This window comes from Panthera uncia, assembly GCF_023721935.1.
Source record: "Panthera uncia isolate 11264 chromosome D3 unlocalized genomic scaffold, Puncia_PCG_1.0 HiC_scaffold_8, whole genome shotgun sequence".
Taxonomy (NCBI): Eukaryota; Metazoa; Chordata; class Mammalia; order Carnivora; family Felidae; genus Panthera; species Panthera uncia.
The window spans coordinates 35,675,539-35,703,016 of record NW_026057586.1 but is presented as its reverse complement, the minus strand read 5'-3'; the positions used below and the strand labels follow the sequence as shown (position 1 = coordinate 35,703,016).

At 36.9% G+C, this 27,478-nt stretch overlaps 1 protein-coding gene across 2 annotated transcripts in view; it reads left to right on the top strand.

Moving 5' to 3' along the window:
• The window catches only part of KIAA1328 (KIAA1328 ortholog), a 343,712-nt gene that overhangs the window by 110,952 nt on the left and 205,282 nt on the right, over positions 1-27,478 (top strand). Inside the window, exon 6 of one of the 2 annotated variants that reach the window (XM_049619518.1) lies at positions 16,213-16,340. The exons of the other annotated variant lie outside the window; for it this stretch is intronic. Coding sequence (XP_049475475.1) covers positions 16,213-16,340 — 128 coding nt within the window. The remainder of the gene's footprint in view (positions 1-16,212; positions 16,341-27,478) is intronic. 2 annotated transcript variants of the gene reach the window in all.

The following is a 27,478-nucleotide window of genomic DNA, read 5'->3' as shown; positions in this document are numbered from 1 at the left end:
GGAAAGAGAGAGTCTTAAGTGGACTCCATGCTCAGCACAGAGCCCAACATGGGACTTGATCTCATGACTATGAGATCATGACCTGAGCCAATCGAGAGTCGGATTATTCAACCAACTGAGCCACCAAGGCACTCTGAGAAGGGCTTTTTGTAGGATGCATTTAGTTTAAGGGTTATAAGAAGTAGCCAAGAGCTATTGAAATCATGAGAAAGATAAAATAATATCTATGACAATATCTGGATAACCTAGAAGGGAGTGAAGTCAGCAACACAGATGGAAAAATTTGTCTGAGAAAGCATCCACTCATTCACTCCTTTCACTCATTCATTCAACATTTGTTGAATGTTCAGACCTGAGGGAGTGATTTATTGAGATGGGAGTTGTGAAGAAATTGTGGATATTTAACAAGGTCATGTTGGCCATCTGTCTTTTTAATGCAATAATTATGAAATACATGTTTTAGAGAAATACTTTCAGATTGTACTTAAAAATGGGTAAAATTTTTGCTGTTACTCCCTAATTATTCCATTTTAAGTTTCTTCTTTATCCCTATCAGACAATGTTACAACTTATGTTTCAGCTATCAAACATAATTTAGATAATTTAAGAGAAGAAGGAAAGCCTATTTATCTATATTTGTACCTCGTTATGTTCTTTCTTCCTTCCTGATATTCCAACATCCCTACCTTCATTTCCTTCTTTTATAGAGAATCTTTTGTCATTCTTTTAGAATAGATCTACATTCCATTAGTTGTCCTTCTGAGAATTTCTTGATTTCTTCTGCATTTTTGAAGGATATTTTTGCTGGATATAGAATTCTGGGTTGACAGTTCTTTTAGCACTTGAATAATGTGCCACTTCCTTCTGGCCCCCATGTTCTGTGATGAAAATACATCATCATTCGATTTCCCTCCCTTTAAATAATAGTGCCACTTGTCTCTTGCTTTCAAGGTTTTTCTTCATCTTTAGTTTTCAAAAGTTTATGATGTGTCTTGGCATGGATTTCTTTGGGTTTATCCCATTTAGGGTTTTCTCAACTTCTTGACTCTTGCCAAATGTGGGAAATTTTCAGGCATTAGTTCTTCATATATTTTTTCCAGCTCTTACCTCTTTCTGCTCTCTTTCTGGGATTCCAGTGACATGAATGCTGCATCTTTTGTTATAGTCCCACATGTCCCGGAGGCTCTGTTCCTTTTCTTTTTCAGTCTGTTTTCTCTTTTGTTCTGATTGGATAATGTGTATTGTTCTCTCTTCAGCTTCTCTAATTCTTTTCTCTGTCCTCTCCATTCTGTTGTCTGTTTTTATCCTGATCATTGCGTTTTTCAGTTCTAAAACTCATTTGATCGTTCTTCATATTTTCTGTTTCTTTGATAAGACTTTTTTTTCATTTGATTCAAACATGTCTATAATTGTTTATTGAAGCATCTCATGATGGCTGCTTTAAAATCCACACATCTGTGTCATTTCAGTATTAGCATCTGTTGACTGTCTTTTCTCACTCAAATTGAGATTATCCTGGTTCTTGGTATGTCAAGTGATTTTTAGTTGTATTCTAGACATTTTGGGTGTTATGTTCTAGTCTTATTTAAGTCATCCCTTTTAGCACACCTTTTCTGACATCACACCCGTGGGGAAAGATAAGTCCTCCCCTGTTTAATTTTAGGTGGAGATGAAAGTTCGTCACTAGACCTCTGCTGATACCACCCAGTTTTCCAAATGGCCTCTGCTGTTACTGCTGGTAGGGTTGCGAAAGTCTTGGCTTTCCACTCAGCTTCTTCACATCACCCCACTAGGGAGGGACACCTCATTAAAGCTAGTTGGGAGCTGAAATCCAGGCTCCCTATGAGGCCTGTACTGAAATCATAAATGAGGTGGAGGAAGAAGTCATTACTGTCAGATAGGGATTAAAATCCTGGCTCCGCACTCAGTCTTCTTGGATAACACCCCAGTGGAAAGGGGGTGTGTGGTAGAGGGACATCTAAGTCCAGACTTCTCATTTAGCTTTTGCTGATGGAGGTAGGGTTAGGGTTGCAGTGTTTTCTGTGCTGCTTGGCTAGAGTAAGGCACTTCTTATCTAAAAGTTTTCCATTTTGGTAGGCATCCCTTTCCCTCTTTTTTGGGGGGACACATATGGGTCCATTGGCATTTCTGGTTTGTTGACTTCTCCAGCACCCAGTTCAAGGTATTTGAACCAAAAACAAAACTAGGCAACTCATCAGTGTTCTCTAGGTTCTGAGGCCCCAGCCTCTGCCATCTTCTCTCCATTTTCAGTCTTCTTATGTTTTTTTTTATATATAAAGTCCAAAGTTTTAATTGTACTTAGTAAGAGGAATAGGGAAAATTATGTTTATTCCATCTGATCTGGAACCAGAAATCCCATTGTACTAACTTACTTTTTTCTTTAAAAGAATATTTTTGGTTGCTGACATTGACTCAATTTTCTGAAGACATCCTATTATAGTTAGATGTCTTACCTTAGTCCAGAAGAGGATATTTTCCATCCTCCCGGTGCAGACATGGGTGAATTGTTTTAGTAGACAGAGACTAACTGTAGAAAGTTTCTGCTTCCTAGTGGAACTGCTTAATATAGTAAAAACTATATAATGGAAATCATGGGCTTTAACTATTCTGTTCATTACTTTTAAATTTTATGATAGATCCAATTCTCTATTGTTAAGCATATATAGATAAAAACTTAGGTCTCAGAGATTGTTCTTTTAAATGTGGCCTCTTGGTTGATTTATTTAGTAGTCAATAGTGTTAAAGTAGTCGAGTCAAAACCTAACTCCATGATTTTAATGACATTGTAAAACTTTTCTCCTTGAATGTCTTGAGCTATTTCTCTGTAACATTTCTGGAATGGAGGGTCAAGCAAATAATCTGGTTCTTTACCAGTTTTTAAAATACCATTCTGCTAAACAGTCCACATAAGATCAATTATATTAGGAACCAGTGAAGTAAAGTTGTTCATAAAATGCTTTATTACCTTCAGTCTTTGCAGCATTTGCTGAGTTTAGATAATAAACCTGCACATAGAAGTTACTTAATTTTTCTCTGAGCAATAATTTACATTTGTGAGCAGTAGCCTCAGTCATTTTCAAAGAGGCCAGAAATGAGATATTCCTACTACTTTTTCCCATTTAACCTTAAAATGTTAGATATGATTCCATTCTATAAGAAATCTCCTTTTTCACTCTAGTTATGAATACTATTTTATGGACATTGTTTGATTTTTACTTAGAATTATTATACTAGGTCGTATTTTCATCCTTCATGGAAAAGCATATGCAACTCTGGCAAAAGTGCTGCCCCCCCAAGGCCATAGAGAATGGTGTAGCAACAATTAGACTGAATTCAGAAACCATACTGCACACATAGGCTTAACAGTGTGCTTGGACAAAGTAAGAGGCTGAATATCTTTTTGAAAGTAGAAGAGAAAAATGTGGTTGTTTACTTTTCCCATGGACTCTTCCCCCGGTATAAATTTTCTAGCCCTACAGGTAATGTTTGCTAAGTGTTATTACTTCAGCAGCCAGTCACAATAGAAATGGTATAGTGCTTAAAAATCTAGAATACTGCTTCCTTCTAAAGAAGAAAATGGGTTATTTCACTTTCCTATTTTATTTTCTATATACTTCTTTCAAAAACAAAAACAGTTGACCAAAAGAGAGGAAAAACACCCATCATATTCTAAAGATGGATTAAAGAGAAGAAGCAAAGGAGTCTGATAATGTGTTATATGCCTCAGTATAAAGGAGGAGAACAGGCTTCCTTCCCACTGATACCAAGGAAGAGGGAGGGGACTTAGATATGCATCTTCAGAGTGGGGTCCCCAGATCAGCCATCAGGATCACTTGGAAGGAAGCTTATTAGAAACGTAGACAGAATCTTGGGCCCTACCTCAGATTTACTGAATCAGTATCTGCTTTCTAGCAAGAATTACAGGTGATTCCTATATACATTACTTTCTAGAACACACTGAGCTAGTGGTTCTATGACTTTACTCCAAATCCCAGCTCAATGGCAGAGTGACCTTAGGTAAATTGTTAACCATTTTGTGCAGCAAATTTATTTGTAAAATGAGAGTAATAATAGTATCTAATGTTTTTTTGTTTTTTTTTTTCCTTTCGAGGAGAACTAAGTACAATAATGTCTTTAAAGTACTTAGAAGTGCCCTGCCCCAAAGTACAGCCATGCACAGATGCTCTAATTCAGGTACCTATTCCTGGTAAGAAGCATTTAGTTCTGTGCTGGGTAATGCTGGTATCTGACTCTATACAAGAACTCCAATGAGGAATCTAAAGAGGTGAGAGATGACAAACACAACACTTAGGAGAGCTAGAAGATGAACTGTATGAGGAAAGTATAATGCCACTGGATTACTTAGTTTAGAGACGAAGAATAAGGGATCTCTTAAACTGAGTACATTTCCACTTGGAAATGAATGGTCTTACACAGCAGCATAAATAGTTCAAGTAAACAAATAGAAGAATATGAAGAAAGGGAAGTATCATGTATATTGAGACTGATAGGTTGTGGAAGGTTTTAATTTAATGACAAGAATGAAACTCTCCTGTTTGAAGATAGGAAACAGAATGAGACAAGTTCTTTCTAAGGAGTTTTTAATCTGTTCCTCATGGCTGAGCTAGTAGACCCCACCCAGCTTGATGTTTAGCTCTGCTTCACAAAGCATTATATGTACAACTTCACTTACTGGCCTTTCAGAGTCTAGAAAGCTTAGTGTGCAGTTTTCAGTGGTCTGTATTGTCAGGAATATACCCTCTCTAAAACTGGAAATTTTCAAGTGTTAAATCATTGTTACCACAGTTCACCTTATAAATGGTTGGGGGAGGGGTGAGATAACAACCTTCTTTTTCTCCGATTCTAGACTGGTTCCTATAACTCAAAAAAGGCTGAATGATTTAAAGCAGCCTTCCAAATGGTGAAAATACTTATCCTTTGGGTCTGGCTGATACATGGAACCTTTAAACAAAAATACATTTTTAAGCAAGTTAGAAACAAGAGAAAATGCATGGCTTTCAATAGAAATGTTTTTGCAACCTTGACTTTAATATCTACCATGAATGTAAATGTATATCATTAGAGTGTTACATGAACAGGAAATCAAAGAAATAAAAACTCTGGTCAATCTGGCACATCAATTGCCTGTTTTTTAGGATATCTGTATGTGAACTTTTAGTTGTGAACACATGTCCTTGCTTTAAGGTTGGAGAAATAAACCTTGGGTCTCCATTGTGTGATTAGTTTCCTGAAAACCTCAGGGTCTGATGATCTGAGCAAAGACAGAATCTCAATTGTCTCAGTGCCAAGTCTGTTGTGCCCCATCCTGTTTTGCAACTCTGCAGAAAATAAGGTAGAAACTGTGATGCTTCAAAAACTCTAAAAAAGCTAGTTAATTACTCTAATTAGATCTCTTTACATGTCTCCTGTTTTTGTTGCCATTGTTCAAACAGAGTAAGTAGAATCCAGAAGAAACTGGGTGAAGCGTTTCTCTTCTTTTGTAAACGTCCAGAGTGTTGAGTTTTCCTCTGTTTGTTTTGGGGCTATGTTCCTTTCCTCCAACAGATTAGTATCATCAGGAAATTGGAAAATACTGTGGTCTTGCACTGAATTTGCCATATAATAATTAAAGGGAAAATTTCAGACTTGTATCAGTAGGTTGTACTCCAGCACAGATCACAACTTAATATAAGGGTGTAAAGTTATTGTCATGTGAAGTTCTTGTCTAGCTCTGCTAATCAATTCGTCTTGGTATCACTTTTTCTTTTACCAACAATCCATTTTTAATTGTATACATTATCATTGGGTACCGAACTAGTTATATAATTTGGACCTCTGTTTATCTCTGACAATGTATGTGTACTGTTTTTTGAAGGGGGGAGGGGTAGGAAATGATTGTGAGAAATATGACATGGTCAAAAGCCATTTGCTTCAAGGTGGGAAAATATTATGAAGTTAGAACAATTTAAAATTTTAATGAATCAGTATTTTTAGCCATCCTCTTGACTAATTGAAAGAATATATGATCTATCTATAGTTTGTTTCAATTGCCAGCCCAAAGCTAACCCGAAATTCAGTAGACACTCCTTTACTTTTATTCTTTTATTCATTTCTCTAACATTTTTGAAGTGCCTGCTGTGTACTAGAGAGATACCCAGATTAATATACTATTATTTCCAGGAACACATAGCCCACTTCAGGTGATAGTGATACAAAATAATTTTAGCAGTATGCTATTTACTATAATAAAGGTGCTTAACTCTGCCTAGGAATTCAAAGATGGAGGAAGAAATGACATAAGGGCAAATTTGAAAGGATCAACAGGAATTTTGTAGGTATAAGGATAGGCAAAACATTCTAAGTACGATACACGGTATGTGCTATCTTTATATGTATACATTATGCACTGTGTTGGTGGTCAGAGTGAAGGGCGTACCTGCTCTAGTGACCATCTTTGAGTTCCCATATTTCCTTGGGAGTCTTGTGACTAATGGATGGCATCAGTGCCTTTTTCCTTCCCCAGTTCAGGGAAGTTCTCAGCTATAATTTGTTCAAGTACCCCTTCAGCACCTTTCCCTCTCTCTTCCTCCTCTGGGATACCAATTATGCGTATATTGTTTCTTTTTAGTGTATCACTTAGTTCTCTAATTTTTCCCTCATACTCCTGGATTTTTTTATCTCTCTTTCTTTCAGCTTCCTCTTTCTCCATAACTTTATCTTCTAGTTCACCTATTCTCTCCTCTGCCTCTTCAAGCCGAGCCATCGTGGATTCCATTTTGTTTTGCATTTCGTTTAAAGCGTTTTTCAACTCCTCGTGACTGTTCCTTAGTCCCTCGATCTTTGTGGCAAGAGATTCTCTGCTGTCCTGTATACTGTTTTCAAGCCCAGCGATTAATTTTATGACTATTATTCTAAATTCACTTTCTGTTATATTATTTAAATCCTTTTTGATCAGTTCATTAGCTGTTGTTATTTCCTGGAGATTCTTCTGAGGGGAATTCTTCCGTTTGGTCATTTTGGAGAGTCCCTTGCGTGGTGAGGACCTGCAGTGCACTTCCCCTGTGCTGTGGTGTATAACTGGAGTTAGTGGGCGGGGCCGCAGTCCGACCCGATGTCTGCCCCCAGCCCACTGCTGGGGCCACAGTCAGACTGGTGTGTGCCTTCTCTTCCCCTCTCCTAGGGGCGGGATTCACTGTGGGGTGGCGTGGCCCGTCTGGGCTACTTGCACACCGCCAGGCTTGTGTTGCTGGGGATCTGGCGTATTAGCTGGGGTGGGTAGGCAAGGTGCACGGGGGCTGGAGGGGCAGGCTTAGCTCGCTTCTCCTTAGGTGATCCACTCCAGGAGGAGCCCTGTGGCAGCGGGAGGGAGTCAGATCCGCTGCCGGAGGTTTGGCTCGCAGAAGCACAGAGTTGGGTGTTCGCGCGGAGCGAGCAAGTTCCCTGGCAGGAACTGGTTCCCTTTGGGATTTTGGCTGGGGGATGGGCGGGGGAGATGGCGCTGGCGCCTTTGTTCCCCGCCAAGCTGAGCTCTGCCGTCCGGGGGCTCAGCAGCTCTCCCTCCCTTTGTCCTCCAGCCTTCCCGCTTTCCGAGCAGAGCTGTTAACTTATGACCTCCCAGACGCTAAGTCGCGCTTGCTGTCGGAACACAGTCCGTCAGGCCCCTCCGCTTTTGCCAGCCAGACTCGGGGGCTCCGCTTGGCCGGCGAGCCGCCCCTCCGCCCCGGCTCCCTCCCGCCAGTCCGTGGAGCGCGCACCGCCTCGCCGCCCTTCCTACCCTCTTCCGTGGGCCTCTAGTCTGCGCTTGACTCCGGAGACTCCCTTCTGCTAATCCTCTGGCGGTTTTCTGGGTTCTTTAGGCAGGTGTAGGTGGAATCTAAGTGATCGGCAGGACGTGTTGTGAGCCCCGCGTCCTCCTACGCCGCCATCTTCCGGAACCTATGAATGGATGGCATCAGAGTTGGAGCCTCACGGTCACTTGTTTTTGTCTCAAAGTGACCCTGAGTAAAACATCTCTTATTATCCAGAAGCTTCTCTCTTTGATGTGAAAAATAACATAACTGTCATCCACCAAAACAGTGGGAGAAATGGTGAATAACCAAGCAGTGTCAAACTTGTGTTCTGGCAAGGGTCACCAGTAGCCTTCTCAGCCCTCTGTCTTTAACTGGCATGGCCTCTGCTGCTTCGGATACAGTCAACTGTATTGATTCTTCTTCCTTTGATTGATTATTGATTCCTCTTCCTTTGCCTGCCCTTTCTATGTTATTGTTACATTGGCCCTCTTCTCTCAGTTTGAAAATATCTTTCTCCAAGTGGCTTTCCCTTGTTCCTCAGTCACTTGTTTCCTTAGGGCATGCTAGCAGAGCCCAACAGAATGTTCTTGCCATTATTTCCATCATTCGTTATTGTATGTGCTTGATTACCTGCCTGCCTTGCTGGATGATAAGCTCCCTGCAGGAGACAGTGTTGCTGTTGTTCATCACTGTATGTCTAGCGTCTGGCACAGTCTCAAATGCTAATGTACTCAGTAAATTGTGTTTATTCAGTAAATATTTGTTGAGTACCTATTATGTAGGCTAAGGAATTTGGCAATAAACACAACATGAATATTCCTGCTCTGTGGAGCTTTTTATTGAATGGGTGAAAGAATGAACAAATGAATGAATGAAGCTACACATTCCCTGGACAATGTTACACACTCTTGTGTTCAGCCACCACGTATAAAGTGATTAACTCCCAAATTCTTTATTTCTACTGAGACCTCTTTTCTGAATTCCAGGCCCAGCATCCAAGTGTCATGTATTAGCCATCTTGAGTGAACGCTCCCCAAGCATCCCCACTCAGTGTGTCTAAAGTGTGCTTTCCCTTCCCCCAAACCTTTTCTTTACTGTGCCACTCTGTGTCCTGTTGAAGGCAACTATGCGTCTGGTCATACATCTTGTCTTCCAGTTCATAAGCTGACAGTGTCTTAAATCTTCCTCCCTAGCCCAGTCCCCCTAATTTCCACCATTGTTCAATTCAGACCCCTTGTGTCTCTCATTTAGACTATTGTAGCAATTTTCTAATCAGTTGTTTTGATTCTGGTCTTAAGCTTCCCAATCCATCCTTCATATGCTTACCAAAGGTATCTTTATAAAATGCAAATTGATTTTAAGACATCCGTCAGTGAGTTGTACAGAAATAAAGTCTGGGGCACCTGGGTGACTCAGTTGGTTAAGCATCTGACTCTTGTTCTCAGTTCAAGTCATGATCTCACTGTTCCTGGGATTGAGCCCATGTCAGGCTCCTGCTTAGGATTCTCTCTCCCTCCCTCTCTCCCTGCTCCTCCCCCGTTCTTGCTCTCTCTCTCTCTCTCTCTCTCTCTCAAAAATAAATAAATAAACATTTAAAATTTTTTAAAAAAGTAATAAGGTCCAGCAACTTAGTGTAACATTCCTGATCTGGCCCCTGTTTGCCCCTACCACCTCATCACACCTCCCTACCTATGACCAGTTTCCCATCCGTGCTGTACCACTTGCAGTTCCATTAGGGTGCATATCAGTTTCATTCTCCATGCCTTTGCTCCTGATGATCTTTCAGCTGACGGACCTCCCCCGTCCTGCCTATCCAGTGCATCAGTATACTCCTTTTCCAAAATTCATTTCTGGGGCCACAGCTGCTCTGGAGTCTTTCCTGACTGTCCCTCTTCAATGTTGTTAAAGTGACCACTTACCCCCACTTAAAAAAAAATCTCCACTGATTCCTATGTTTAAATGCCTCTCCTAGAACATGGTATTCTTATTTATTTAAATCTCTTTCTCTAAGCCCCTTGATATCATATATATTTGACATATAACACTGTGTAAGTTTAAGGTGTACAACGTGATGATTTCATATACGTGTATATTGCAGAGTGATTACACCATAATGTTAGTTTGCACATCCATTACCTCCCTGTGTGTGTGTGTGTGTGTGTGTGTGTGTGTATGAACATTTAAGATCTATTCTTATAGTAATTTTCAAACATACAATATGTACCTATCGTTAACTATTGCTACCATGCTGTCCCTTAGGGTTCCCCAGAATTTATTCATCTTAAAACTGGAAGTTTATATCCTTTGACCACCACCATCATTTCCCCAAACCCTCAGCCATTAGCAACCACCAATCTACCCTCTGTTTTTATGAGTTCAGCTTTGTAGACCCCACATATAATTAAGAGAATATAGTATTTATCTTTCTCAGTCTGATTTTTTTCACTTAGCAGAGTGCCCTTAAGGTTCATCCATACTGTTGCCAATGGGAAGATTCTTTTCTTTTTTAAAGCTAAATAATATTCCTGTGTGTGTTTGTGTGTGTTACATTTTTAACTCCCATCTGTTGACAGACACTTAGGTTGCTTCCATGTCTTGGCTGTTGTAAATAATGCTGCAATGAACATAGGGGTGTACATATCCCTTCATGATAGTGATTTCATTTCCATCAGATATGTACCCAGAAATAGGATTGCTAAACCATATAGTAGTCTAGTTTTAGATTTTTGAGGAACTTCCATACTGTTTTTCATAGTGGCTGTACCAGTTTACATTCCCATCAGCAGTGTACCAGGATTCCCTTTTCTCTACATCCTTGCCAGCACTTTTTATCTCTTGTGCCCTTGATCTCTTTTCAGAAAATCTATTGAATGTGTGTTCTGTGTGCTGCGCTATGCTAAGCACTTTTCATTTATTAGCTCATTTTATAGTCATAGTTGCCCTGTAAGGTGAGGTAGGAATCATCATCTCCAGATGAGGATGTCAGAGAAGTTACTCATCCAGAGGCACATTATTACTGAATACCAGAATTAAGATTTCAGCCAAGAATGTTGGGTGACACCTAAGCCTGCGCGCTAATCACTCTACATTACTGCCTTCATTACATGACTGGAAGAAAACTCGACAGGCTTTTAAAAAGTGATCTTTTGCTACCTTTCATATGCCTATCTTTGGTTCAAGGGATGGGTTTCTGTTGGTGTATCATCAGATCATACTAACAGTTTATCATCTGATTTAATGACCACGGATACACGGAGTTAGAGCTCTCGGGAGTCTGACCTAATGCTACCAGTTCTGCTTATCCCCAGATAATTTATGGTGGAAGTAGGAAGACAAGAAGAGACTAGCTAATAGTAGAAAGAAGACACAAAAAAATACAACCAAAAACAAGTTTTTGCAACTATTTATTATGGCAATTTTCAAATATATAGAAAAGTTGATAGAATAAAGCAAAGAACCACCATATATATGCTACCTAGACTTCATAGTTTACATTTTGCTCTATTTGCTGTGTCCTCTCACATATTTGCTTTTATTTTTGTTACATATTTACATAAATATATATGTATATAATTATAGATATAAATAAATGTATTTTCTTACATATATAAACATTTATTCACTTATTTTTTTCTTGAGCCAAGTGTCATATGTCACCCGAAATATTTCACATTCATCTCCTAAGATTAAGAACATTTCTCTTTATAAACCACATTATGATATTTAATAAAATTAGCAGTAATTCCATAAGATCAACTTTTGAGTCAATATTCCAGTTTCTCTAGTTGTCCCGAGAATGTCTTTTATAGTTATTTTTCTCCCTGAGCAAGGGTCCAATCATGGTCCAATCATGGTCCATGGGTTGCGTTTCTTTGGGTCTTCAGTCTCTTAAACTAGGATAGACCTCTGACCCCACTCTCCCTCCATGACATGAACTTTTTGACGAGTTCAGGCCAAGTGCTTTGCAAAATCTCCCACATTGTCTGATTTGTTTCTTTGTGCTGTAATTTAGCTTGTTCTTTACTCTAATTTCTGTGAAATGGGAGTTAGGTTTACATATTTTATTAAATGCAAGTAAAGCATTTGGCAAGAATATCTCATAGGTAAGTTGCCTACTTTATACATTAGGGGGTGTATAATTACTGGGTTTTTCTTTTCACTGTTAGTGATCTTAAATTCACTTTGGGAAATGACTACCAGGTTTTACCATTTAAAGGTAAATTTAAATTTTCTTCTTTGCTCTAAGTAACTAATCTTGACACTTTATGCATATCTTATTTATTAATCTTTCACTTACTGGTTTCAGTCTCCATTGATGATTCTTGCCTGGATTTGTTATTTCATTGGGCGTTATAAAATGACAATTTAAAAAATTTGACCATTCCTTCTAAATAGCTAGCTAGGATTCTTCTATTAAGATGGGCTTTACTTTTTTTTCCCCTTTCACTCTTTGTTGTCGTTTTGAAGTATCACCATGAACTGGTAAATATTTACTCAATTTGTTATTAGAGTCACTCCTTCCAGTGCTCAAATTGTCCTAAATTTGACTGAGAGTCTCCTTCAGGGTTGCTTTTATTCATTTGGCAACCCCCCATCTACTTCTCTTTGCATACTTTTGCATTAGAGCATAGCTTACTTTGTACTTTCCATATGCCAGAATGGGAATCAGCCATTTTTCCAAGTCTTTGTTCCAGAAAATAGAGAATTTTTTTTTTTTTTTTAGTTTAATGATTCTCCCTTTTCTCCTCCCATAGAGACCTTCCTTCACTGAGTTCTGTATTAAATCAGGATTACTAAGTACCAGATCCCAGTATCCCAAATATCCAAGGCAAGGGTGAGATGGGGTAAGAGGGTAGTCTTTGCTATGCCAGATGAAATCTTCCAGCTCAAGGCGATCACTTTCTACTTTGGCAGCATACTAACAATATATCCTGTCTCTGGTCAGGAGACTCACATGATTTTTTTTTTTTTCTTTCTCCCTATATCCCTATTCATTCTGCTTTGACCTTTACTTTTATTTTTCTGAATTAATGCATTTTGAAGTTAAGGCTTTAAGCTTTGCAAAATGACCATTTTCCACAGCCATTTCGGCTAATTAATGTTTAGGTTTTAATATGATCTTGCTTAATATTACTTTATACTTATTTATGTTATCTTATGAAGATTTCTTTCTTTAATGAGGTTGTGACGACTGCCGTTCCTTTCAGTTCTTGAATGGTGGTTGGACAGATTACCTGTGTGTTAGATTACTGTCATGGTTGGATGTACGCCTTCCCTTAGATTGGATTTTGTACATCTGTTGCATTCTTTTCTGTCATTTGGCCAGGATTGAGTTAAATGTGTCTTTTTTTTTTCCTCACTATACTCCCTCCCCCAGATCAGTGAAGAAAGCATTTTACCCACATTTTCCTTACATAAATCTCTCTCTCCAGATGGAGGGTTGAAGTCTCATTGTGTTAGGGAGGAAGGAAAATTACTGTGTTTCCTGGACATACATTTTGGATTTTCCAGGAAAAGGTGAGCATTGCAAAATCTGGTGAATCAAGACAGATATAAAAAATTGATAAAGATAGGACTGCCTGTTTTTATATTCTGCCGAATAGCAGGTGTTTAAATGAATTTGCCTATAATTTGTCTTCAAATGCTGACATTTACCTCTTAGGCTGTATAATTGTGCTGGCTTTCTCCAGAGTACAATTCATATTCTGCATCCAGGCTAATACGTCCACCTACTATAAACATTACTGCCTATGGTAACAACCAGTATCAAACATTCTTTTTATATACGTCATAGCTGGCAGGGACTCTTGGGACCACCACACATCATTCTCGTCTTTTGAAGCTTACTGCCAAAAAGCATGGCAATGTAAAAACCAGCCTGGTCTGACATATAGTGACTTTGAAATGATATTAGCTTATTTAGAACACTTCATTCTATCATTACTGTTTTTAAGATACTGAGGATTCAATAAGCTCTTCTAATTAATGTATTCTTTAAGCTTAGTAACCTATCCTTTTATTATGAACCGTTCCCCTTCTATAAACCATCTGTGGCTCCTTTCTTTTTGTTAAAGGTTAATAATGAGAATAATGAAGCAATTGGTTATTTATGCGGTCATGATTGGCAAAAGTTATTAGAGCAAGAACCTGCCCTGAGGCAATGATTAGGTTATGAAAATGTTAAGGAATACTGAAACCAGTCACCATTTTTGACATTTACGAAATACTATTCCCACCCTTAATCATGATGACCAGTTGTAAAAGTATTTATGTAGGATAATCTTACTGGACAGTAATTTTTATACCAACAGCATACATAATTAAGTGAGGGGGGAGATTTGGAAATGATCCGAGAGAAAAGTGGGCCTGGGGAGGAAATGAGAAGGAATAGAACTCTCTCTTGGATAGAGCTGTCTCCCATACACCTGATCTATGCAGTTAGGTGACTTTTCCACTTTAGGGTTTTCGTCTTGAGCACTTTGCAAGTTCGAGGAGCTGTGGGAGAGGGTACCCCTGGTTAGATTGCTATGTTCTCCATATTGGACTGTGAAAAATGTAGAGAAGTATATGGGCAGAAAATTTCCTGATGACTGTTTTATTAATGAAACATTGACTTAACTGACATTATAGAAAAACAAGACAAAAATCTAATATAATTCCTTTATGTTTGATATGGTTAGAACTTTCTTCCTAAATTAGGCAGTAATTAGAAGTGTTATCACTTCTACTCTGCATTTTTTGTAGCAGTTTTATTGAGATGTAACTCACATACAATAAAATTTACCCATTGTGTGATTCAGTGGTTTTGAGAATATTCCCAAAGCTATGCAAGCACAACTATCTAATTCCAGATCATGTTCATTACCTATCCACCCCCTGCCCCCCTGCCGAAATGATACCCATTAGTACTTGTTCCCTATTTCCCTCCCCCAGCTGCTGGCACACACTAATAATGTACTTTCTCTCTGTATGGATCTGAAGTAATTTTTCAGAAAATTGGAGTACAGGAAGTGAACATGGATGAATGTAACTTTTATTTGTGATCCCGTGTACTTAGAACTGAGTATTCTTTCCCCTAGTTCATTAGAATAGGTATTTAAAACAATTAACAAAAAAACACCACAGCGGCGTTATATAAATAAGATCATGCATGTGGCCGTTTGTGTCTGGTTTTGTGAGCATAATGTATTCAAGGCTCATCCATATTATAGCATATAGCAATACTTTATTTCTTTTTATGGCTGAGTAGTATACTGTGTATACATATACCACATTTAGTTTATCCATTTATCACTTGGTGACATTTGGGTTGTTTTTACTTTTTCACTGTTATGAAGAATGTTACTCTGAATATTCATGTACAAGTTTTTGTGTGGACATATATTTTTTATTCTGTTGGGATTATTGCTAAGAATGGAATTGCTGAGTCTTGTAACTCAATGTCTAACTTTTGGGAGCACTGAATATGCTCAATGTCTAACTTTTGGGAGCACAAAATATTATTATTTCCAAAGCAACAGTGTCGTGTCACATTCCCCTTGGCTATATAGGAGGGTTGTAATTTTTCTATATTTTTATCAAAACTTTTCTTTGTTAGTCTTTTTGATTATAGCCATCCTAGTAGATGCAAAGTGGCATCTCATATTGTGGTCTTGATCTGCATTTTCCAAATGTTTAATGATGTTGAGCATATTTTCTTGTGCTGCTTGGACATATGTATATTTTCTTTTGAGAAATGTCTATTCAAGTTCATTGCTCATGTTTAACTAGGTTAGACATTTCCTTACTGTTGAATCATACAAGGTCTTTATGTATTCTGAATACCAGTCCCTTATCATCTGTATGATTTGCAAATATTTTCTCTTAACCTGGAGGTTGTTTTTTTAATTTCCTAATAGTTTCCTTTGAAGCAAAAGTTGTTCTGTATGTATGCTTTTTCAAAAATTTAAGTCCAATTTATTTATTTATTCTTTGTTTTCTGTGCTTTCAGGTGACCATTGCCTAATCCAAGGTCAGAAAGATTTACTTTTGTGAGTTTTACCATTTTAGCTCTTATATTTAGATCAATGATCCATGTCCAGTTAGTTTTTGTGTATGGGGTGAGATAGGAGTCTAACTTCCTTCTTTTGCATGTTTTTTTTTCTCATTCAAATTTAAAGATTTGAGAGAGAAATTTCTCCTCAAATAGGATGACCATTGGTACTCTCTTTGTGAATTATTGTTTTCATTTTTTTTTTTTTTTTTTTTTGGTGGATATATGTACTGTGTTGGTCTACTTGCACTCTCACCAAATATGGTTGCATTTTTGGCTCTCTTTTGTTTACTGGAATCTGAAAAGCAGCACTGATAGATGCAGTTTGAATCAGTTTATTCGTTTTTTTCCCTTAATTTGCAATCTCACCTCTTCAGCTACAATATAGAGAATGCCAAGAACTTCTCAGTCTCTATCAGAAATACCTATCAGAACAGCAGGAGAAGCTCACCATGTCCCTCTCAGAACTTGGTGCTGCTGGAATGCAGGAACCACAGGTAAGCAGCTTTATTCTTACCTTTTCTTGTCTTGAATGGATCAGCAAGATGTCATAAGTCATTTGCCTTTATTGTATCGAGTCCCAGTATATAACGTTGTCTTAAAACATGCAAATATAGCATGGGATTGAGTTAGTGTCCTTTACTTCTTTTTTGTTTTTTCACCTCCTGTTCCTGGGGCCCAGAGGTCAGGAATGGTTACTTGAAGCAGGCTGTGGGTCAGTGAGAAGCTCCTAGTTATATGAAAGTACAGCAGGAATAGTAAAGAAAACCCCATTGCTCTGTTGCTTAATGAAGATCAGGTGGGCTGTTATGCATTGTCCTTACAGAAAACACTAATGAGCCTTTCCTAACTCATGTTTACGTTTTTAGAATAATAGAAGTGACTTGGTGACTCATAAAATCTTAAATTGTAGAAAATTGAAATATTTTGCATGATTTCATGTTTGTATGTATGTATAAATCACATATAGATGAGACTTTTTTTTTTAATTTTTTTTTTTTTACGTTTATTTATTTTTGAGACAGAGAGAGACAGAGCATGAACGGGGGAGGGGCAGAGAGAGAGGGAGACACAGAATCGGAAGCAGGCTCCAGGCTCTGAGCCATCAGCCCAGAGCCCGACGCGGGGCTCGAACTCATGGACTCACAGACCGTGAGATCATGACCTGAGCTGAAGTCGGACGCTTAACCAACTGAGCCACCCAGGCGCCCCTTTTTTTTTTTTTTAATTTTTTTTTTAACGTTTATTTATTATTGAGACAGAGAGGAGACTTTATATATAAACATCTATATATATATATATATACACACATATCCTCAAATAGTGTATATTGTGTAATTAAATGACTTTTCAGAACCCTACCAGTTGTGATGTGAAACAAGCTCTCAGCCTCTCGCCAGTGATACTTGTTGTCTTTTCATATCCAAGTGAGTTTAAACCTTCAAGTGAAGAGGACAATAAATCTTACACACTGAAGCATCGCAGAAAAAACTGCAGTAGGGTCCAGGCCATTGCTATTAAGTATTAAAGCCTGGGTAATGTGCTAACATGTTACTTTCCCCTTTGAATACTATCAGATCCTGGGAATGGTTTCTTACAACCCTTCTAAGGAACATCATTGCTGGTCAGCCTAGAGACAGTGATCTCAGATAGGTTCGGAACTGGACCAAGAATTTGCAACAATGTGGATGCAATCATGGAGGGGAAAGGAATGAAAAGAACAAAAACAAACAAACAAAAATACTTAGAGGGAGGCAAACCTTAAGAGACTCTTAAATACAGAGAACAAACTGAGGATTGATGGGGTGGGAAGCAGAGGGGCAGGGAAAATGGATGATGGGCATTGAGGAGGGCACTTGTTGGGATGAGCACTGGGTGTTGTATGTAAGCAATGAATCATGGGAATCTACTCCCGAAGCCAAGAGCACATCATATACACTGTATGCTGGCTAACTGGATGATAAAATATATATACAAAAAAAATTGGGGTCAAGAAAATTTCAGTTATGAACTTAAGTGTAGACATATGGAAAGGTTAAAATAATATAATAGTATAACTTGCTGGAATGTTGTGTAGCTCAGACTTTCGGCATATCCTTTTTTTTGAAGTCACAACATTTATAAGAAATGGCCTTGCCCGGCTGGCTCAGTCAGTAGAGCATTGATCTTGGGATTGTGAGTTTGAACCCCATATTGGGGTTAGAGATTACTAAAAACAGATATATAAACTTAAAAAAAAGGAAATGGCCAAAGTATGAATGGTTTATTTGTATTCTAATTTGAAATATTTTCTTTTGTTCTGTTTTCTAAAAAACCTACAGTGTAAAATGAGGCAGAGGAAAGTGGCAGCTAATCTTGATATCTGGATCCTATCTGGAAAATCCTATCTGGATTTTCCCTGCCACTTGGAAAACAGGGCAGACAGGAGTTTTTGTTTGTTTGTTTGTTTCTTAGTGGGCAGGGGAGAGGGGCAGAGGAAGAGAGAGAGAGAGAGAGAGAGAGAGAGAGAGAGAGAGAGAATGAATGAATCATAAGCAGGCTCCACTCACGGTGTGGAGCTGGACAGGATGGGTGATCCCAGAACCCTGGGATCAGGGCCAAAGCCTAAATCAAGAGTCTCACACTCTGCTTGCTCAACCCACTGAGCCACCCAGGCACTCAGGGAAGGCAGTTTTTAAGGTGGTCCTTGTCTATTGTTTTTGGGTGGGCTAGAGAAAATTGTAGCATAAAGTATCAGATTTCTGACCTTTGCTTTTGTATTTCCACTCCTTCCCGCTGCATGGCATAGTGTCAGGGGCCACAAAAGTGAAGGGCAACCTATTTGGCAGGCGTATTAGAGGGGAGGGAAGGTTTTTCAATTGCCAGTTTAGAGTCTTAGGACCTTAAGGAAATAGACTGAGAGTGAAGAAATAGTCACTAGAGGGCTCTAAAGACATGCATGGGGCTCTAAAGACTTCTAGATAAGGAAGGCTCACTCTTTTTATCTACTTCTGAAATTGGGGGAAAATAAAACTTTCTTAGGTATTACTGTTCTAGTGTTTTATGTTTATGCTAGTGATTCTTGGAGTTTTCACTGGAGACCCATCATAATTAACACCGACTCTCTAACCTTAACTTTGAGGAACAAAACTGAAAAAATCACTAATACTAGAATGAAGATGTTGGCCAAGTATATACAGAGAGCATTCTAAAAAGAGAAATTTTGACTTTTCATTTAGACTTACTCATGAGAAAATTTTAAAACCATGTTTTCTGGAAGTGCCTGGTAGTTAAGTCATTATGTCTTATATGCAACGAAAATGAAATTGAGGCCACTTATAGGCTCTGCCATTTGACTTTAGAGAGGAAATAAGTTTCTTTTTGGATGCCAAGTAGAGATTATCATCTTGCTTCTTATGGTATGTGCTTTGTTCTTTGTGATAGGCTTCTCTTACCTGAACGAAGGTAAACACCTTGTCATTCCCTTTCATGGGAATTGGGTAACTTTGGTCAACAGTTTTATTTTCTGTCAGGAGGGGTGTCATTGTGATGACTCTGAGCCTGAATGAAGATGTGGTAAAGTTAAATGTCCCCTTGATGTGCTCACAAATAGGCTTTGCTCATCTTTATCACAGCACCTTTCTTGTTCTTTTGTAATCATTGTTTAGTGACCCTTCTCCTTCATCAGGCTTTAAAAAAAAAAAAAAAAAAAAAAACAGGCATCCTATTGGATTGGTCTTTATATATTCAGAACCTATCACAGCGTTTGGTTTAACATTTAATTTTTATTTAACAAATACCTATATGGTACATATTGGGTGCCAGTTCTCAGCTCGGAACACATAGTAAATCATGTAGCCCTCATAATAAACCAGTGAAATGAGCCCCACTTTACAGAGGAAGAAGCTCAGACTCATTCAGAGAAGAGAATGATGACTTACCAGGTCAGGCAGGTGACAAGTTGGCAAATCAAGGTGTGAACCTAACTAGTTTGAATCCATAGTTTCTTGAAGAAAGACAAGAAAAACTTGAGATACCTAAAAAAAAAAATGTTGAAAATTCCCTTTAGATGCCCCTGTTTCCATGATTAAATCTTATTTGTTTGGTTTTTTTCTAATGTTTATTTATTTTTGAGAGAGAGTGCTGGGGGTGGGGGAGAAGCAGAGAGAGAGAGAGAGGGAGACACAGAATCTGAAGCAGGCTCCAGGCTCCCAGCTGTCAGCACAGAGCCCAACACAGGGCTTGAACTCACGAACTGTGAGATCCTGACCTGAGCCGAAGTCAGACACTTAACCCACTGAGCCACCCAGGTGCCCCTGACATTCGTTTTTTTAATATCAGAGCACTAATATACTAGAAATGGTAGGAAACTCTTTATTTGCTTTTACTGTGAACAGCCACAATATCAGGCAAACATTAAATTTTATTTGTTCTGAAAATAAGGGTTTTTTATTTAACTAATCTCCAGATTTTGTGATGGAGATGGCAGAAGTTCATTTTGCATGAGGCATTTACTTGACTTTAAGAGACTTATTCTGTTTCTTCTTTCATTGTTTGCCATCTGGCTCAGGTTGCATATTATAGGTTTTGCTTATAGTTTTATTAAATCCACAGTTCTCCAGAAGAATGCCCTAGCTTGTGATTTTCTTCATTGATTTCTACCATTTCCTTGAAAAGAGATTACTCCATTTACAAGGTGACTTTTTCCCTTGTTTTTCCCTCATTCTCTTTCTTGCTGTGCCTCAAAGATGAATTTTCTAATTCATTCAGCCTGGATTCATTATGGATTCTAGAAATGTTTTTCACTTGCTCTGTTGAGATTAAGATATTTCACTGATGTGTGTCCGTTATTCCATTTCCCTATCTTAAGAAATAATACTTACCCACAATATAACCTTGGTCTTGGATGTGGAAGGATCTAGTAACCATTTGACCAATGTACATAACATTTGACCAATGTACATTTTAGAATATAGCTTTTCTTACCACAATTGAGTGTTTGACAGGCTCTACCATTTTTGAAGTGTTACATAGCAGTGTTTCTAAAGTATTCTTTAAAGTAAGAGAAAGCCTAGGCAGCATTTTGAGTAGCTTCTCCCACTGTCATTCAAAAGTGTTGGTATGCAAGCCTACCTTACTATTTTTTTTTTACCTCTCCTTTTTTTTGTCAAAAAGATATAAAAAGGAATATTTGGTATCTTTTTGAGATTTCCCCTTTTCGATAAAATGTATAAACTCATCATTACTTTTCAGCCAAGGGCAATAGATATTAATGAATCTCTGCTGATCTGATCTGGTAAAAGGCCTTTTATAGAAACTTTTCCATTTTGTCCATGATGACTTGTTCCATGTTTCTTAGTTTGAATCTGGGTCGTGTACTAAACAGAATTTGAAATATAGGAAAGATAAATCATTACTAAGTACATGTTTAATGTTTTTTGGTGGTTCCTATTGTTGTCAATATAGTTTTGTTAAAAGAGTTTTTGTTGTGCATAGGGCATAGAACTACTTCCTGTTCTGTGATTATTTTCAGGCATTTTTTGTTTGTTTGTTTGTTTCTTTAGGTGCAGTGTTTTTTACGCATATTTTACGCACCTGAACTTTTGAACACTGGCACAGTATATCATTTAGTCTTATGTAATGAATAGTAAGCAGAAGTATTGTCTTTAAATGAGGATAAAAGTATTATTTTTATGGTGCATAAATCCTTAACAAGAAAGAAAAAATCTAGCAGATATTCTGAGATTCAAGTGACTACAGAATCAAGAGATCCTAGAATAGTACCTAGAGCTGTGCTTTTCAGAGCCATATTAAGACCATTTCAAAATGTCTGGGTGTCTTGCTGGTAAATTCAGTGTGCTTCTAGAGCTGCTTCCCAAATCCACCTTAACAGCAGTAACCTTAAGTCAAGAAATAATGCTCATCAATAAAATATATACTTTTAATAGCCAAGGAAAAATATAAGAAATGCTACCCTTGACAGGTAGGTGAACTTAATAAATTTCTATTATTATGTGTTGCAAAGAATCTCTCTTCGAGGGGAATTAATATTAAAGTGTGGTCCAATGGTATGAATCATAATGATAATGAAGGTCTCAAGTCCAGGCAAACTTTGTTGACTGCATATGGCCTACTGTGCATGAATTTTGAATCCTAAGATGACTGTGCCTATTGAATTTTGGTGCCACTGTGAACAATATTTTACTTTTCAGTATGTTTTACCCATTATTTATTATGGTCTTTTTATTATTTATTCAGACAACTATACAAATTATTATGGACCATTTCCTACCATTTTGAGAGGAGAGATCAGTCTCTATATACTCCATTGAAAGTCCTGCATACCTAAATCAGATCTTCAAATCAGGCTAAATTGAATAATAATAAATAATTACTTGGTGATATACTATAAGTCTCTTAAACACTGAAAACCAAATCAACATGAAAGACATATATTTACTATTGTGTTAATTTTTTCAAATCAAATTGCTTTATAATTGGTACTGAGTATAGTCTTTCACATACTTGGATATTACACAATTAGTTTCAAACCAGAAAGTCTATTTTTCAGTGCAATCTAGACATTAATACTTGGCTATTAACTTGAAGAAATAGGCTTTCTACTGGTAGGTTATAGATTCAAAATTAAATCTCAAAAGTATTTAAACTGATAATGTAGTATTAAAAATGTTAAACTTTGTATGTTCTCTATATTAGATATGATTGGGATACATGGTCAAAATATGTTGAACAACTTAGGTTTATGATCAGTCTTTTTGGAGTCAATGTTTACTTTGTATCTGACTTTTTGACATTATTTCTCAGTCCTACATCTCAGAAGTCTATTTAATTTCTTTCAAGTGGCTCTAAGACTGTGCTAGCTGTCATAGGGCATGTAATAGGAAAGAGAATCTAATACCAAACAGATTGTCTCATTACTACATGATTCCACTTATATCAAGTGTTTAAAATAGCCAAATTCTTGGGGTGCCTGAGTGGCTCAATCGGTTAAGTGTCCAACTCTTGGCTTTGGTTCAGGTCATAATCTTGTGGTTCGTGGAATCAAGCTTTGCATTGGGCTCCACGCTCAGTGTGGAGCCTGCTTGGGAATCTCTCTCTCTCTCTGTCTCTCTTTCAAAAATAAACTTTAAAATTAAAAAAATCAAACTATTGTAAACAGAAAGTAGAATAGTGGATGCGCTGGGGGGTGAGGTGGGGAGAAGGGGAGTTAGTTTTCAGTGGATACGGAGTTTTACTTTTCCAACATGAAAAGGTTCCAGAGTTCTGTTTTACAACAATGTATATGATAAACACTACTGTGTTGTACCCTTAGAAATGGTTAAGATGGTTAAATTTTGTTTGTGGTTTGACTACAATTAAACATAGATTGTCTCAGCCCAAGTTTGAATGAATTTTTACTCATGGAACAGAAAGTCTTGATCTGGAACCAGTTCCATTGACTGCAGAATAGAAGCAGCCAGAGTAGTAGTACTTGATTTTGCAGAGTTAGCATCAACACGTTCAGATACGACATCTAAGCGCAGGAGAGAGGCAACTGGGTCACATTTTATTACTGCACTGATAATCAGTCTACTGTCTATCTGCACTCTGCCAGAGCTAGGCTTTTGTTCAAAGGACCAAGGTACCAGCTGGAAGAAATCCTAAATACCCTTTCCCCCATTTTGGATGGGAATACTGACATTTATATATCAAATGTTACTGACAAAGATATTTGACACACCCTCCAGGTAAACAGATAATACTTCAAAAAGCATAGTATTTGGCTGTCCTTCTATTTATGGTCTCAGACCTTTGCGTAACTTATCTTCCTGCACGTGCCTGTTAACTAAGCTATATTTCAAACACCCTGCTGCCTGATTTTTATAGTTTTTTATTGTTCAGTGAACATTAAATTATTTCTTCCCTTGTTAACTTTTTAGTTGAACCCTTGCTAACCTGTTTTCTGCTTCTTTCAAATTAATGTGATTTTGAGCCTTAGTACATTATTTGATTGGTTAATCTTGTCATTATAGTAATAACACTCATTATCTGATTGAAATGTTAAGACTCATGTCAATGTGTAAAGATTAACTTTAACATATAAAAAAAAATAAGTGGAACAGATAGGTAAAGGTGGAATTATTGATTTGGCAGATGTCTATTGAATGCCTATGTGCCTACTGTTTTGAGTGTTCTGGGTATAGATCCTGCCCTCATGCATCATATAATCTCAAAAGACAATTTAACAAGGAAAAGGAAATTAAAATTTCAGAAAATAACAAGGCTATGTGATAGAGTGGATAGGGCATACATGGATGAGCCCTTTGAGAATATTATAATATAAAAAGAAAAATAGAGGTACAACATGCCTGTTGAAAGAATAAAACTCAGTAAGAGGAAAGGCACATAAACAGGTCATGAGAACAGTTTATGAGACCAGTTTGGCATCTCCAAATAATGATTAATGCATAAGTATGAGAAAACTTAATGTGTCGGGAAAAAGAACCACCAAAAGAGGAAAAATCCTTGGAACTTACTGCATAAGGCTGTGAATTGATATTGTTTCTAACCAGCCAAAATGGCATCAGATGCAGTACTCAGGAGGGCATTTTCTCAGTAGAGGGCAAAAGTAGCCCTAGACTAAAGGATGCTGTGGTTTTCCCTAAAAAAAGCTGAAAAGCAATATTTGACAGGACATATTTCCAAGTTAACTGCACAGAAAATAAAGCATAAAGCGTATTTATCACTCAAGAATAAATATCGAAATATCCAGCAACCAAAAAGTTAAAATTCACAATGCTTAACATCCAGTCAAAAATTACTGAAAAAAACAACAACAACAATTACCAGCCCTATAATGGGGGAAAGTATGACCCCAGGTGAGACGAAATCCACGAAAACCAACCCAGAAATGACACAGATTATACAATTAATAGACAACAACCCTAAGGTTATTTTTACTGTATTGCAACACATATTTTCAAGAAGTTAAGGAAACATGAGCTTGTTAACTAGAAGCAATACATATTGTTAAAGTCTTAAATCAGACTTGTAGAGACTAACTGCAATGGAAAATACACAGGAAGGCATTAACAGGGAATTTAACATTGCAGAGGAAAAGATTAGTAAAATAAGGACACAGTAATGGAAACTACTGAGAATTAAACAGAGATAGAAGAAGAAGAAGAAGAAGAAGAAGAAGAAGAACAACAACAACAACAACAACAACAACAAGAACAACAAGAACAACAAGAACAAGAAGAAGAACAACAAGAACAAGAAGAACAAGAACAAGAAGAACAAGAAGAAGAGACTGAAAGAAAAGGAACAGAGCCTAAGTTAGCTGTAGAACTTCAGACAACCAAATATATGTGTAATTGAGTTCCCAAATGGGCTCCGGGAGAGGGGCAGAGTAGAAAAGAAATATTTGAACAAACAATGACCCCCAATTTTTCCAGTATTATGAAAACTATAAACCCACAGATCTAAGAGGATCAATCAATTAAAAGCACAAAATAGATGGAGAAGACTCTGTGAAGTCACATCATAATCAAATTACTTAAAACCAAACCAGTGATAAAGAAAAATTCTTAAAAGCAGTAAGAGGAAAAAAAACATGGCACATAAAGAGAAAGATGAAAATGAAAGCAGTTTTTGTTTGTTTGTTTGTTTTTGGTCAAATAATACAAACCAGTAGATAGTGGAATGAAATCTTGAAATTACTGAAAGAAAAAAAAATGTCATTAGAATTCTATACTGAACAAAAAGTATCTTTCAAAACTGAAGGTGAAATAAAGACTTTTTGGACAATGAAAGCTCAAAAAAATTCTTCATCCACAAACCTGCATTACATGAAATGCTAAAAGAAGTCTTTCAAACCACAAGAAATAATATTAGAAATATAGATTTACATAAAATAATGAATCCTAGAAATGCTAATTATGTGAGTAAATATAAAATAACATTCTTTGTATTATTAAGGGTAAGTTTGTATAAGAATTCTTTGTTTTATTATGTTTAAGGGTAAAATATATATTTTTAAGAAAGGTAATATACCATGGAGTTTATAATATGTAGAAGCAAAATGTGTAACAGTAGTACAAAGACTAGGTGAGGATAATTAACATACTATTGGAAGGTCTTATACAATATCTGTAAAGACAAATATCCTTTCAAAGTAGACTATGAAAAGTTAAAGGTACTTGTTATAAACTCTAAATTAGTCCCCAAAATAATATGACAAAAAGTTATAGCTATTAACAGAGTAGATTGAATGGAATCATAAAAAATAATCCAAAAGGAGTCAGAAGAAGAGGGAAAAGGGAACAAAAAACCAAAGGGACAAATAGGAAACAAATAGCAAAATTAAAAGTAAAAAGTTGGGGAAAAAAGGTGTACCATACTAATATTAATAAAAAGAAAGTTGGACTCGCTAAGTTAATATCAGATGATTTACATTTCAGAGCAGAGAATATTTCAGGAAAAAGGTCATTTCATAATGCTAAAGTATTCAATTCATCAAGGCAATATAAGAATACTAAATGTTCATGTACTTAATAACAGTTTCAAAATATGTGAAGCAAAAAATGATAAAACTGCAAGGAGAAATGGATACATTGACAATTTTAGTCAGATATTTTATACCCTTCTTTCAATAATTGGTAGAACGATTTAGCAGAAAATTATTAAAGGATGTAAAGAACAAATTACATTAGCCAATTTGATGTGACTTTTAAAGAAAACACCCAATAGTCTAATGCAGTTTTTTCCAGTATACACAGATGTTTGATAAGATAATTTGTATTCTGCGTCATACAACAAGTCACAATAAGTTTCAAATAATTCAATTTATTCAAGGTACTTCTGTGACCACAATGGGATTAAATTAGAAATTCACAACAGAAATTTGTCTCTGATATCACCAAGTATTTGTAAACTAAATGATAAATGTCTAAATAACCCATGAGTCCTAGAAGAAATAAAAGGGAAATTATAATGTATATTGAATCAAAGTGAAAACACAAATATCAAAATTTGTGGGATACAGATAAAGCAGTACTTAGAAGCATAAAAGATTGTCTATATCAGAAAAAAATGTTTCAAATAAATTATCTCGGCTTCTGCCTTAAGAAAGTACAAAAAGAGAAACTAAGTCCAAAGTAAGCAGAAAATAAGAAGAAAGTGAAGCAGAAATCAAAGAAATAGAAACCTAAAAAGACAGAGAAAGTCATTGAAACCAAAACATGGTTCTTTGAGAAGATCCATACAGTTGGTAAACCTCTAAGCAGACTGGTCAAGAAAAAAAAAAAAGAGAGAGAGAAGCCACCAATTATCAAAATTGAGAATGGAATATATAGCATTACTACAGTTTCTACAGATGTTGAAAGGAAAACAAGGTTGTTTAATGGACATCTTTATGTTGATAAATTTGCCAATTCATACAAAGGACAAATTCCTTGAAAAACACAAACTACCAAAGTTGACTTAACTAGAAATAGATAACCTGTATTGCCCTATAAATAGTAATTGATTTGAGGCTAAAGTCTTCCCACAAATAAAACATTAGGCTCAGATGGCCTCACTGGTATATGCTACCAAATGTTATTATTCATTTAAGAAATAAATAGTATGAAAAGAAAACTACAGGCCAATATCC